The following is a 15,394-nucleotide window of genomic DNA, read 5'->3' on the forward strand; positions in this document are numbered from 1 at the left end:
CTGCTGCATTCGTGGAAATCCCAGCCTCTCCGGGTCCGTACGGAGTGTTTATGGACCCGGGAAGGCATCACAAAAGCCGGTTTTCAGCGCACAATGCGCATGCGCTTAAAACCGGCTTTTCCGATCTGTCGAGCTGGAGCTTGACAGATCTCACGCATATCGGGTGCGAGGACATTTGCACGGACAAGATTACGGGATTTGCCCATATCTTGCCCAGCAAATGTCCTCAAAATTCTTGCGCCTGATAAAAGTAGGCGTATTTTTACAGGGGCAAGAGTTTAAAAACATACAAAAATATAATTTTATTAAATTAAAAAAACGTATTTTTAAAAACCCTGCCCACTATGTTACATTTATTTTTAACCATAATTTTTAAAACTTTTTAAAAACTCGGAACTTTTTTTCTCCAAGATATTTATTAACTTTAATTTTAATTATGTGAGGTGTATTTTTTATTTTTTATTATATGTTTGTAGTGTGTTTGTTTTTTTTTCTCATTAATAGCAATGAGAACTCGTAGATACGGAGCTCTCATTATTAATGAGAAAGCTGTGGAATACTGAACCTGATTGGCTGAGCAGTCACACATGACTGCATCTTCTGCGTGGCAACCTCGAGGACGGGAGTGCGCTTCGCAGCGCGGGAAGAGAAGGCCACCCCTACCGGAATCCCACGCTCCTCATGGACCACCAGATACTTTCATAGAAATGTTTCAGGTCGGAGGCAATTGCCTGCAGGAAGCCTCCGACTGCAATTTCAGCCCCATTGCTGGGGGCCAGGCATGAGGACACATGCTCGTATATCCAGGACTCAGTGCCAACCATCATTGGGTTGTAGAGTGGTGAGCAGGGGTTGCTTAATTTCCACACCTCCATTCAGTGGGGTATGGTACATATACATGCTGTGGTCAGGGCGATGGTGGGCAGCTCATTATGTTACTCATGACAAACTGCTGGTAACTGTTGTCCATCTATCAAGAGCTGAAACTTGTGCTTGTCAATTGTCAGATGACCAACTGGTGATTGTCCTTGGGGGAAGATAAACGGAATCTGTTTAGAGTCCAGTTGGTTTCAAGATGACATGCTTGGCCAAGGAAGCACAGAACCAATTTAACCCTCTGTGGTAGATGCAGTAATTAGATACCAGAACTATACTGGTCCATAGACCCCCAGGACATTGTTAATGATTACCAGCCTGCAACCTAGGGGGGTAGTTCTGTCACTGGAGGATAGGACTGTTCCCCCATGGCTAAAAGTAACTCTGCAAGCCAATTGGTAGAGTGGATAACCTTTGCAGTTTTAGCCAAAAAACAACTACAACAAGGTACACAATGTAAGATTTTTTGTGAAGTCATTGCAGGCAAATTTGATGCACAACAGTTCCTGAGACACAGTCCATTTTCCTAACAAGTCAACTTGGGGAATATGCTGCCACTACTGACAAATACATCGCCAGCATTCTGAGTGTCAATGTAACACCAAATGTAAGTACCCTCTAAAATGAATCTCAATCGAATAATTTTATTTTTATGTAGAAGTAAGCATCCTTGAAGCTCACAGCTGTTATCTCGATTCCTACATGCAAAAACTGAATTGTTTACAGCAATGTCATCATCTTGAACTTTTTACCGCAGCATGAATTTATTCATGATTCTTTGAATTCAACACTAGTCCTTTGCAGACAACAAATTAACAGCAGAACCAACAGCTTTCTAATCGTAAGGGATACCCTGTACAGTTTAGGAGAGAAGAAACTTCTTCATCAATAAAACCAGGCCCACCTCAAAGGCATTAACTATGAATTATTCCGGCAATTTGGGTAGTATGTACTATATTATTCATCAGGCACCCGCCTGTTTGATTGCAGCATTAATCTGCATCGTTTGATGAATGAATCCGACCCAGTTGGTTTCATAAGTTACAAATGTCATTTAGAGAATGACCTGAGCACACACATACGTTCCCCTCTTTGTGATTCCTCTCCTCCACCCAGTTAGGGGAACAAATGGCTTATACCACAGGGAATTCCACTTTTTCCATTAGGAATTGCAATAGTCATTTGCCGCAAATGAGACAGGGCTGAAGTTGTAAGGGCTTGGACCAAAGCCTTAAATCAATATCTGATACACTGGTACATTAAACAACACCAGTGTTGACATCTGAGCCAAAGCTGATCCTTGTGTTTCTGTCAAAACCTCAATTAATGATTGAATAGGCAGTGCTAGTGTTGCCATATAGAATTGTATTTTATGGCCACAGTCATTAACTCAAACCTTCTAATAAAAAGGTTTTCAGAGTAGCTGATTTGTCATCCAATGGATTGCCTCAGAAAAGACTGAATCTGCACTGGGGGTAATTCATTGCCGATCGATGCTGACACACATATATCCAGAAAGAAAGAAGGCAATATATCTGTGACAACTTCCACTTTTGAGGCTGCTTAATTTGGGGCTTAAGTTTTGGTTGGATTTTTGCAGGGAGGAGAAGAAATTCTCAGGGTCAAGGATGATGCAGCAGTCTGTCAGCTAACACCTCCATCAAAATATTACTAAGCAGTGCTGCTTTACTGGAGGACTGAACCTTCACCAGTGTCCATACTCTCAAGGATAAGAAGAACGTTGATTTGAGAGTGATCAGTGTATTTTGGTGGAGCTGGAAACAGTTCCATGGGTAAAATAAGACCCTGACTCATGATACATTCTGAGAAATGGTTCAAACACTGATCAAACTATAACCCTGGCTTGCTTCTCCTTTTTTCCTCTTTTTCTACCATTTTTTCTGCTCTCCTCCTCCTCTCCTGAAGGTATTGACTCCTTGCTAGGTTACATAGTTCCAGGAACCCTCCACTATCACTTGGCCATTCTTGTTTGTGAGCCAATGCAGTGAGTGTCAGCAGGCTAATTGAGCACAGAGGCATTGTAGTTGTGCATGATCCTGTCTTCACTGATTGACCACACATATGCAATTCCAGCTGGAGTAGGTGGACAGTGATTAGGAGCAGGAACCCTTACCAATTTTCCACTCCCAAACCCAGGGCCACTGAAGCCAATTGTTTGGTCCTTATTGCTGTCCTAGCTGAGATCAGCTAACTATGTACAGACCAGGAACCATGCCTGGGACCTTCTTGATCTGTATGAAATAGCTACTGACTAGTTTACCCGGGGGAAGCATCAGAAGAGCAGTGCGATTCTCTTGCTTACTTAGAACTTTTGAGACTTTTTCTGGACTGTTTATCAGATTTGTCTTGTTTTTTTTCCTCCTGGTTCTGAGGGGGCTAAATTGGATAGCTCCCGAAAACAGGTGCAGGGATCGCATTGTGAGATTAATCCGTACCTGTTGATTGCAATGGCGGCAGCACGGAAACTTTGTGTTACCTGCTCATTTGAATGATATCTCTGTCCAGCCAGCCTTAACCATGCTGTTAATTGGTTGGATGCATCAGCAGGAGACTAATATCATAACTTGCTAGCACCAGTTAAAGCTAGCCTGCACCTCTTAAATGGGAGGTGCAGCGTGGCTGGAGCAGGTACTGGCAGTCATGCAAGAAGTGAATCAGACCTGGGAAAGAGTGAGGAATGGCACAACAGGGGAGAGAGAAGGCTCCAAGGTTTTTGGGCGCTGCACTGGAGGCCTTGGTGGATCAGGTGGAAAATAGGAGAGAAGTCCTGCATGCACAATGGGCCAGGAGGCTGTCCAGACACTCGCTCAAAAGGCAGTGGGAGCAGATAGCCGTGGAGGTTAATGTCAGGAGTCAGGCCCGAGGTCCTGGAAACGGCACCGCAAGAAGTTCAACCACCTCACATGAGTGGTCAAGGTCAGTGAATGCATCTTCAAATGTCATATTCTACCAACTGCATCACTAGCCAAAGACATCATCAAATCACCACATCCCCATCACTCACCTACCAACAATCTCTATTAATCATGCCTTACTTGCATTGCTTCACATCACCCTCAGACACTTAACACCACTGCAAGCCTCACACTCACATCTCCAGCTATTCAATCATGACAGCCACACTACCCAATCAGATGGCACGATACTCACTGACACACTTCCCTCTCTCTTGCAGGACAAGGTGGTGCATAACCGGAGGTAGGAGCGGCTACCAGTAGGGGGAGAGGCACACCTGGAGGAGAGAGTGCTGGCCATTATTGGAATGGCAATTGCTGAGCCCATGGCCAGCCACTGGGCTGAATCAATTGAAGATGATGGTATCCTCAAATCTAATCTCCTTCTCACTTCCTCCTCATCCCACAATCTCTTCTGCCTTACAAGCTGAAGATGGTGTGAGCTTGCGCCTCTTATTTCCTCCACCCACCCCCACCACAATCTTACTTTTGTGCCTTTCTCCTTTCAGATACCCAAGAACTGCAACCAGGCCAGGCAGTGGAGGAACGGCAAGAAGACAGTGATGATGAAGACGCACTATCACTCGATTTCACACTCGCAGCCACCAGCACAGATACTGACACTGCCTGTAATTTAGAAGATAACACAAAGGGGGGATCGGCAAGTGGTGGGACATCAGGCGCGAGTGGCCTGCAGCCAGGGTAGGGGGCATGGAAGGCACAGGTGCCAGCTCGCCAGGGGGTAAGGTTGCAAACGGGTTCCGCTGCAGAGGACTCAGATGAGCACTTTGATGGGGCATCCTACAGAAGAAGGCTGATGGTTTTGCACAATGAAATGCTTGGTGCATTGAGAAGCCTGCCAGAAAGCCTGAGTGCAATGTCAAGGAGCATGGAGATGTCTGGCAGCAACTTGGCACAGGGCTTTGCGTAGAGCTTGGAGTCCATCCTTTCCAGCGGAGAAATGGTGGCCAACTAAATTCACACACTTGTGGATCCACCATGATGCAGTGTCTCATGGCCGATGTCTCAGCTTCCATTGCAGCACAAGCAGCAACCACCCAACGTCTAAGTGCTGCAATGGAAGCTTAGACTGCTATCATGCAAGCTTAGTTTGCTGCCATCATGGCTGTGGATTACAGTGTGCAAAGAAATTTACCGGGTGTTACTGCAAAAAAGAAAAACTTGCAGTTAGATAGCGCCTTACACGACCACCGGATATCTCAAAGCGCTTTACAACCAATGAAATACTTTTGGAGTGTCGTCACTGTTGTAATGTGGGAGCCAATTAGCCCACAGCAAGCTCCCACAAACAGCATTGTGATAATGACTAGATAATCTGTTTTTGTTATGTTGATTGAGGGATAAATATTGACCAGGACACCGGGGATAACTCTTCTTCGAAATAGTGCCATGGATTCTTTTACATCCACCTGAGAGGGCAGGACAGGATCGCAGTTTAACATCACATCCGAAAGACGGCACCTCCGACAGTGCAGCGCTCCCTCAGCACTGCACTAGAGTGTTAGACTAGATTTATGTGCTCAAGTTGCTGGAGTAAGACTTGCACTCACAACCTTCTGACTCAGAGGCGAGCCTGCTACCCACTGAGCCACAGCTGACACTAAAGTCCAGCAATCTGTCCTCCAGCAGATTACTCGGATTGCTGAGACACCGTCCTGGGCGAGTGCCAGTGACTCCATGGAGCACAAACCTGCTGTCCTCTCTCAGAATGACAGAAATTCATCCTTACACCACTACCATTCCACCAGTTCCCTTGCTGTTGCCTGTCAGCCAGCCAGCCCAGGCTGCTGCTGCCCTGCCGAGATTATGTATAGACCCAGAGCTTCTCGCGGTGGTCCTCCAAGGCCATCTGCAGTTTCCTGCATTGCAAGTCAGCAGCCTTCCACCGGCCATGCTGTAGCCACTGGGGTAGCACTGTGTAGGAGCACTACGATAGGAAAAGGCACACGGAAGACAGGCACTAAGGGAATGCACAAGGGTGTTTAGTTTACGTTTGTATGCAATATGGCTTGATTTTATTTATAAATTTGGTTTGGAATGTTTATTTTGTGGTGGCTTTTATTTTTGCATTGGGGCCAAGTGAACATTGTGGTCAGTGACAGAGGGAAGGTAAGGTGTGGGACCGTTGATGAATAGGGAATTGGGGTTGTGGTTACTGGTATCGCACTTGGATGAGTTCTTCACAGACAGCCTGGGTAGAATGGGACTGTTTGATTGCCTCCTCCTCATGTTCCTCCTCCTGAGCTGGTCGCCATATAGCTGGTGGCAAGCTGCTGGCCCTTCATGATGGCAACATGCAGCAAACCACCACAAATCTTGACACCCACTCTGCCGAGTACTGCAAGGTTCCTCAAGAGCGGACCAGACAGCAGAAACATTGTTTCAGTATGCCAATGGTCTGTTCTATCACATTTTGTGTGGCAGCATGGCTTTCATGGTATGCATGCGAGGTTATGCACCGGAGTCATGATCCATGTCATCAGCGGATAGCCCTCGTCGCCCAGTAGTCACCCTTTGGTTTGCCCTGGTTGCTCAAATAAAGCTGGCACAACGGACTGCCATAGAATGAAGGTATCATGACTGCTGCCAGGATACCAGGCATTGACCTGTATGATTCACTGCCCATGGTCGCATACCAGCTGGACGTTGAGGGAGTGGAACTACTTTCAGTTCCGGTATATGCAGAGTTGACATGCGACACCCACAAAGCGATGTGCATCCTGTACCCATGGGGAAACCTGCAATCCTAGTGAAGCCTTGTGCTCACTCCAGCTGCTTGTCTCTGGCAACAGAGAATTAAATGTAGTCGGTTCTCTTTGCATAGAGAGCCTCAATGACCTCCCTTACGCAACAGTGGATGGCAAATTGCGAGATATTGCAAATATCTGCAGCTCCAGCCTGGAAGGAGTAGGATACTTAAAGTTCATCGCCACGGTCACTTTCACAGCCACTGGCAATGTAGTCCTTGCCCTGCTCGGAGGCCACAATTGTGACTTCAGTGAAGACGTCTTTACTGAAGTGTAGATGTCTCACACATTATTCCTTGCTGAGGCTCAGATAGGAGAATTGCTCCCTGACATCCTGGGCAGATTCGCCCTCCTGCTCAGAGTCCTTCTCCCCCTCCTCCTCCTTCTTTCAGCAGCTTGTCCTGTACTGTTTGGCCTCTGTTGATTCTCAACGTCATGCCGTATTCCATGGGGAAGTCCTACCAGTGCACCCATGTCTGGGAACAACTAGTTTGTGCAGAAGCTTTGAAGTCAGCAAAAGATCCTCAGCACCTGCCACACCACTCCCTGTAGACCGTTGCAACTTGAAACAACTGTAGAAACAACCAAACACTTGTAGAATAGTAGCAACAGCTAGAAGAAATCAAGTAGCAACTAACCTATAGATAATTAATGATCCCTTTAAATAGCATTGGTGGGAGTCCTTCCTGCCGCTGAACACATGTTCAACTGTGCGAGGTTAACAGAGGGCATTAGTTGGAGCGCTGAGCTCCAAAATTTCACCACTGGCATCAAATCAACATGCACGCTGATTGACGTCATGATCTGCCTACTTCCGGCAGAAGTTCTCTGCGCGTGCATTAATGCCTGCACCAATATGTATCCGGTGCGATTTGCCCCACAAGTGTGTGCATGCACCATGCACGTTATTTTAGAGCTCTAAGGTCACTCGGCGCATCCAAAAAACGGGTGTTATTGATCCAATTTCTCGGCCTTACTGTCTTCTGGTGCTAGGAAGAAGATGACCAACTGAGCGATAGCAGGCAGATTGGTTCACACAAGGTGGTCTGTGCCTTCCACACATCTTCACACAGAGATAACCAGATCTCATTTTGATACAAGATTAATGCATATGGACATACGAATTCTCAGGCCACGGCAGCAGGCCCAAAGTGAAGGCCTAAGGCATCATTATACTGGATGGTTGCTCAGAAGTATCCCAATCACAGCATGTTATGCATTATGTGGTATACTACATGAAAGAAGGCATATCAGAAAGCCCGATTGGCGACGCCCACCAAGATGTCACCAGCCATATGTGCGGAAATGTCTTCACAGTGCAGGGTGAGAGAAAATGTAGAAGCAGAGCTGTGTCAGCTGCCTTTTGGAAAACTTTTAGGGCTGGATTTTTCGGTCTTCTGCGCTCGGTTTTTCGCCCCGGAGCGGTGGCAATGGCGGCGGTGAGATCTTCTGGGTGGGCGGTCAGCATCAAGCACCCCACAGAGATCCTCGGGTCGGGTTTTGCGGCGGGGCGGAGCAGCACCATCCGGAAGAGCTGTGCTGGGTGTGCAACATCCCTGGTTGTGACACCGGCGGCAGTTTCAGCTCCTGCCCGACCGGTCCGCCTGGAAGCACGCCCGCAATGACCGCCTGGGAAATCAGAGCAGTCCAACAGTCCCGGTGGCGAAGAGGTGAGTAATGGACTCCTAAGGTAAGTGTGATTGTTTTTTCTTTTAATATTTTTAGCGATTTGTGTTGTAGTGGCGTGGGCAATGTTTTGGGAATGCTTCTGTGTTTTTTTAGGTGGTCCTGGCCTGACTCTTTAGCTCAGGAGTTTCCTATCCTAGTGCCAAGAGAGGTGTACAAAGCCTCCCTTAGCGCTGCACCCCGACATATTGGGCCCAGATGCCCAATCTTACCTACTGAGGTGCAAACTATTCCAGGCCCACCACCATTACCGCCCCAAAAACATTAAAGCCTAAAATCCAGCTCTTAGCATTTTTGTCTCTCCATTGTGACGCTCCCCATTAATTGTCCTCATCTCTCTAATCTTCACACACACCATTTTCTGCATCCTAAACGTACCCAAGTGTGCACCTGGATATGTAAATAATGATGCAAATGATATCCAGGAGATTTGAATGCCATTAGCAAAATACCATCGAGGTGGGAATAACACCAGTTCTTAACTTTTTTTTTTAGTTGATTTACACCAGAGGAAAATCGCTCCCTAGTTCAAGCTGGAATTCTCCTTGCACCCTCATCCTAAAGCAGCACTGCCTGCTATTTCCCTTCACTCCTGTCAGCATTAATCTTACCTGAATCCCGCTACTTGAATTGATTGTGGTTGATGCCTACTGTTGGCAGGAATTCCTGTTCTTATGGGAATGCCTGTGCACAGTATACAGTAGCCAGAATTACTTCAAGTAGCAGGACTCAAGCAAGAGTAGTGCTAAAGTGGGGGAAGCAAAGTGAGGAAGGGAAGAGGGGAGAAGCTGGAAGTACTACTTTATATAAGTAGGTGTGGTGTTGAAATTGGATTCCGCTATAGAGGGATCTTAGGATCTTTCCGGATGGATTAACCAAAATGGGCCTTCTCATCTGAAAATATCTTGTCATTTTGTAAGGAGGTCAATGCTGATTTTCATCCAAGAACATGTGGAACGGGGTCTCAAAACGCTAATCGTTTGCAGATCATTAGCGTGCACGACAACACCCAGAGACAGGATGCACAGCTTTAAAAATAGCTACTGTCGAAACAACAATATGCATTTATATAGCGCCTTTATTATAGTAAAATGTTCCAATGCATCATCAAATGTTCCAGTGGGAGAAAACTTTAATCAATGTCGCAAAGCCGATTCAAGTATGTTTAAACTGAAGAAGGTAATGCAAAAAATAAGTCATATAATGATGAAGTGCCAAAGCTAAAATTGCAGGTTAGAAACAGCAGCAAAAACTCATCAAAGATCCCAAAATTCAACAAGAGGCACTTGTAACAATTAACTAGTTACTAAAGTGACTACATTCAATGAATTACAGGAGAATTGATAAATAATGAAGAACCTTTCCTTGGTGTGGAACAACAGAAGACAGAAGAAAAAGAACTGAGGTGTGAATCGAGAACAAGGCCTATATGCAAATACTGGGGCGACCACATGGCTCAGCTGGATTCTGCAAGGATATAACATTCAGTGTCCCCAGTGCCCGTTGTTTGGATAATGGCTTATTTATTTGTATGTGGAGGTTGAACAAATGAAGAAACCTTTATTTTTAGTGCAACTTATTTTCATGATAAGGTTCAATGGTTCAGCACTCCTTTGTCAAAAAAAATAATGATTTATCACGTCATAGAGTATTATTTGTTAACTACCACAGTTGCATCAATCTTACTTTGCAAAATTTGCCCTAATTGCATAAAAAATAAGCCCCTCAATGGTGGTTAGTAACTGAATTGCCTAGGGTGGAATTGATCCATAGGGACCAGAAAGATCCCAGATTCAATGGCTGGCTGAGTGTGGCAGGTGACAAGAGTGGCAAGAGAATTGGCTTCAATGTCACTGGGCTAGCGAGAGGTTCTGCTCAAAATCATTATCCAGTGGAAAGTACATGCTTGTGTAAGTCATGATTAAGATTGGCTATGATGCTTCCTATAGTTGAACAGCTTGGTAACACTCACTGTAAAGTTCATGCATGAAGAATGGATATTTGGGTGATGTACCAGAGCGAGGAATAAAGGCAATTAAAACATATTACAGTACCAGGCTGGATGTCACCAAAATTTACTTGCAAGCTAGACGCTTTACATGGATTGGAGAAGAAGTTTCTTCTCTTCCAGATTAGCAACAGTTTATTTGCTGCTATGAAGTGGAAAAAAGGTCATATTTCCCTTGCACTGATGGCATATCTAAATAACTTGATTAAAGCTGTCATATAACAGGCTAAAAAAGCTTGTGCATACATGTTCTCTATTACATTACTGACTGAGGAAATATAATAGATTTAGCAGTAAGAAGTATTATACTATTCATTATGAATTTTCACTAGTGAAAAGTGGTTCTATTTTCATCCAGCACTTTTGTATTTAAAGTGATGTATTTGGAACCATGGAAGAGAATTTATAATAGTGAAAACCATGGCTTTTAAGTCTAGAGATTTTATTCCCTGGGCACCAAAGGTTGAGTTCAGCATGTACATTGATGACTGAAAAAATTAAGATTACCATTTCAGACATGTCTTGACACAATGGAATTAAGAAATATTCTCCACTCTCAAACTGAACTTTGAGCCTACATGTTACCTCAAGTATTGAAAGATTACTGCAGAGCATTCATTTTAACCTATTTTTGAGAAAATTAATTAGGACATGTTCTACAATTTTATGCCTTTCAGACTAAATTTCACAACATTCAGCATTTAGGAAATTTACAGTAAATCAGTTGCATGGATGTTGCATGGCCAGAAGCATGTATGTACTTCGAAAGACATACTCGAGGGATTATGTAACTTCTTGTACTAGGTTTCAGTACAACAGCTTTATAAATGTTTAATGGACTTTTCATTACATTTGAAATAAAATATTAAGCGTGCAGATATAAAATATTTACGGCACAGCGATAGCAGGCATCTGAAGAAATAGGATGACAAGGTAAATAAATGTTTGAAACACAAATATACTCAAATATTTTTAAAACAAAATCAATAAACTGGAAGCCTGTGTACCAACATTGCAACTTGTGAAATATCTGTGGTACCCTGTGCACCACTTACAGTGGTGCTGTATATAATGGCCTTGAATTTGCAATCGGTATAACAGCGTACTCTCAAGAGTACACCGTCATACCGCCTTTGAAGCTGACCGCAACATCAGGAATTGGCGCATGTACTAATCCCGAAGTTGTGGTGTGTCAACAACTCAAAAACTGGCTGAGCCGGCAATCAGTGAAATCTCGTAAATCATTGAAACTGACAAAAACCTCATCTGTTCTGCAGTAAATACAATATTAAATTCCCCAGCCTGGAAAACTAATTTTTAATTTTGCGCAGTGTGATATTTGTCCATTTTAATAAAAATGTAATTAACATTTTTCAGAAACCTTTCAAAAAAAAATTCTATTTATTTTTAAAAATTTGTTCATCTTTACTTTGGGTTTTTCTTTTCCCCTCTGAGAACCCCAATCTTTATTTTGCGCTCTCTCACTATTTTATAAAGTTAGAATTTTAGGGCTTACCCACTTCGCTGTCTATGAAAATTCTGCCTTTTGGTTGGTTGCTTAGACAGCCTGTTGACGTCACAGCACTTTGCACAAGGAGACCCCCATTAAGTTCCGTTAAATTGAATTCAAGGTCAGAAAACTCAAAGTTCATGACACAGAGATTGCGAGAATTTTCTTTGGTCACTGTTCCCTTGCCACCAACTCCATCCCCGTCCCCAGTCTCAAGCTGAACTAGACTGTTCACAATCTTGGCATGCTGCTTGATCCTGAGCCGAGTTTCCAACGTATATCCTCGCCCTCCACAAAGATTGCCTACTTCCATCTGAATAATATCACCTGCCTTCACCTCTACCTCAGTTCATCTGTCCTCATTCATGCCTTCATCATCGCCAGACTTAATTTCTCCAATGCTCTCCTGGCACGCTCCCCAATCCTCCGCCCTCTGAAAATTTCAGCTCATCCAAAATTCTGCTGCCATATCTTATTTTGCCCAAGTTCCACTCACTCATCAGCTGCTCTCCTCACTGACCTACTTCATTCTCAATCCCCTAACACCTCAAATTTAAAATTCTCATTCCTGCGTTTAAAGTCTCCAAAGGCCTCACCATGCCTATCTTAGTAATCTTCCCCAGCTCTACAATCTCCCTCCAATCCTGCAAATCTCCATTCCTCTGACTCTTGTGCATTATCCCTCCTTTTTGCCCCACCACTGATAACCATGCCTTCAGCTGACTAGGCCCTACTCTCTAGAATTTCTCATTCAAACCACTGTCCCTCTGCCTCATTAAAATCCCTCCTTAAAATCCACCCCTTTGACTGACCTTTTGATCAATTGTCCTTATGGCACCTTCTTTGGCATGGTGCCAGTTTTCCCCAAGCCTCTGTTAATGCCTGTTGAAATTTTTCTAAGTTAGAAGAGCTATATAAATTCAAATTATTGTTGTTGTTTAGCTTGTATTTTACAATCTAGATGTGGTATTTATTTCATTTATTGTTTTACTGAATATGTGATATGTGGAATGATGGTACAGTTGACTCCTTTTTGATGCCCAGTATCTTTCCATGTGTGTTCTACATCATTCTGCAGATTCTTTTTCTGCACTTCCTCTAAAACCTTAGAATGGCAAGGAGGGGCATATTACCAGCAAGGCATATTTCAAAGATGTCTCAATATTACCAGGCTTCGGAAATTACCGGCAATTGTCACTGAGAGCTCCCAAGCACAATCTTCAGAAAAGTCAGCAAAATTTAGCCTAAAGACTTGCTTTTCACCAGAGTTTTCCAATATCATTGTTGTTAATGCTGGCTTTTCATCACAGGGTGATTCATGGGGGTATACTGGGCTTCCTATAAAATGGAAAAAGATAAAGACTAAAACGTGAACTTACACTCTTTAGACATGCCCACTTCAAAGCACTTCTGCAATCGGCAGTACTGGCAGCGATTTCGAGTAACCTTGTTGATGACACAGTTCTTTTCTCTGTGACAAGTATAAACCATGTTTTTCTGGATGCTTCTCCGGAAGAAACCCTGAAAAAGACAAAAAAGAATTGTAAGAGTTTTCCCCCAGAACACTGCAGCAGACACTATTTCAATGCAGAACACAATAACTGTAATGAATAGGAGTCATATTTTAAGACAGTAATGATCCAACTGAAAAATAATAATCTTCCTTCCCAATTATTCTAAATGGAAATATCCTGGCAGTACATTGCTGTTACAGAGGGGAAGAGGAAGAAGTGAATAGTCTTAAGAATCTGGCTTTCTGGTACTAGCATTAAGGTATTATTATGGAGGGAAATGTAGAGTTGAGGATACTGAGATCCTAGAACATAGGTACAAGGGTAGGCCATTCAGCCCCTCGAGCTTGTTCTGCCATAGATTATGGCTGCTCTGTATATCAAATCCATTTACCTGCCTAGAGTATATATCTACATAATGAACAGTCTCAACCTGTTAATACACAGGAATAACAAAATCAGAAGTACAATGCTGATATATTATGTGGTTCCAAGGGTTTTATAAATATACAACTGGGGTTAATGTGGTGCTCAATTGTTGGCACTTAATAACTAATGTGCATTAACATTTGTAAAATAATGCTACTGTGTCGTACAGTTGGTTAAATCATTGTAAGAGAAATTGGCTAGTGCCCAAGTATGGGCGCGAAACTGGCAATGTGACTGCCACGTCTGCCCGAAGAAATCGGCCTAAGGATTGCCAAAATTGGTCCTTGGGTTTCAGAGACCGGTGAGCTGCATACGATAATCAAGTGTTCCGATGCAGCTCATTGGTCTGGCCCAGTGCTAAATTAGCTGGCTCTCAGACACTGGCAGTGGCCCTCTGGTGGGTCCTTGAGTGGTGGGGATGGGGGGAGGGGCGAAAGGAAGGGCTGCAAGCACTGGCTGGCAGTTGCCCGCAGGATTGTTATGATAACCAAGAGAAAGTTTACTTATCTTGTCTTTGGCGGCATCCAGCGGTCCCAAAGGACCACTGGTTAGGTTGCTGCAGACCCGGAAAAACTAGTTGGAGTTTGCACGGCACAATATGGCATCGGACGTCTTTCAGGCTTCCTTGGGGTGCAGGATATAACCTCGCGAAAGCAGACCTTTTACCCCTTGTTTCATGTCAAGGAAACGGGAAAATCGAGGTTCAATTTCATCCCCATTGTCTTTTCACTTATCAAACCTAAATTCAAATTCTGTCTGACATGCTGAATTGAAGCCATGGCCAGCATTGAAAATAAGCCACAGCCTCATCATATACCAAGCATTGCCAAATCTTGCCAGTGGCTACAAATGAAAATACAGATAGTGGATTCCCCAATTTTGGAATTATTTTCTTCTATAATAACAAAAACATCAAACAATATTACATTGAAGAAGTGTTCAGCTTTAATTATGCAAGGAAAAGAAAATGGCACCAGTACTTTATTATGGCTGTGGCTATGGTAAATGGTTTGGCAGGCTTTATGAGGAATAGGGATCAATTTGTAAGCATATTGTCACTGTTATTTGGTCAATACCTTGTGAGGTGCAATGAGCAATGATGCTTCATCCACCCTGAAGTCCTTGGGGTAGAAAATCATCTTGGATAGCAGTGCATAACGGGTGGTATCGCATTGATCACCTGTTATTCGCTCTGCCCGATATTCAGTTCAATTGACGAGTGGCTGATGCATACTCCTGTCCAAGACAAGTTTCTACCTCTTAACCTTTCTGCATCAAATGAATTTCTGGCATTCTCCAAAACTTGAAACATCACTTCAAAAATACGCATCCTTACTGTATCATGTATTACCCATATGTGCTTGTCATTCTGAATATTGGAGGAAATTACATAGAATTACATAGAATATGCAACACAGAATCAAGCCATTCGGCCTAAATAGTCTGTGCTGGTGTTTAAACTCCACACATGTCTCCTCCCATTCCGTCTACTTCATCTCAGCCTTTCAGCATATCTTTCTATTCTCTTTTCTCTCATGTACACGTCTAGTTTTCTTCTGAAAGCAGCCAAACTATTTGCCTGGACCACTTCTTGTGGTAGTAAGTGCCACATTCTAACCATTCTCTGAGTA

At 43.7% G+C, this 15,394-nt stretch overlaps 1 protein-coding gene across 2 annotated transcripts in view; it reads right to left on the bottom strand.

The window, feature by feature from the left end:
- Nucleotides 1-15,394, bottom strand: part of LOC139264430 (retinoic acid receptor beta-like) — a 358,884-nt gene that overhangs the window by 242,529 nt on the left and 100,961 nt on the right. For both annotated transcript variants that reach the window (XM_070880885.1, XM_070880884.1), the window contains exon 3: nucleotides 13,203-13,344. In XM_070880885.1, the coding sequence (XP_070736986.1) occupies nucleotides 13,203-13,344 (142 nt within the window). The remainder of the gene's footprint in view (nucleotides 1-13,202; nucleotides 13,345-15,394) is intronic.

Source organism: Pristiophorus japonicus, chromosome 5 (genome assembly GCF_044704955.1).
Source record: "Pristiophorus japonicus isolate sPriJap1 chromosome 5, sPriJap1.hap1, whole genome shotgun sequence".
In the NCBI taxonomy this organism is placed as follows: domain Eukaryota; kingdom Metazoa; phylum Chordata; class Chondrichthyes; family Pristiophoridae; genus Pristiophorus; species Pristiophorus japonicus.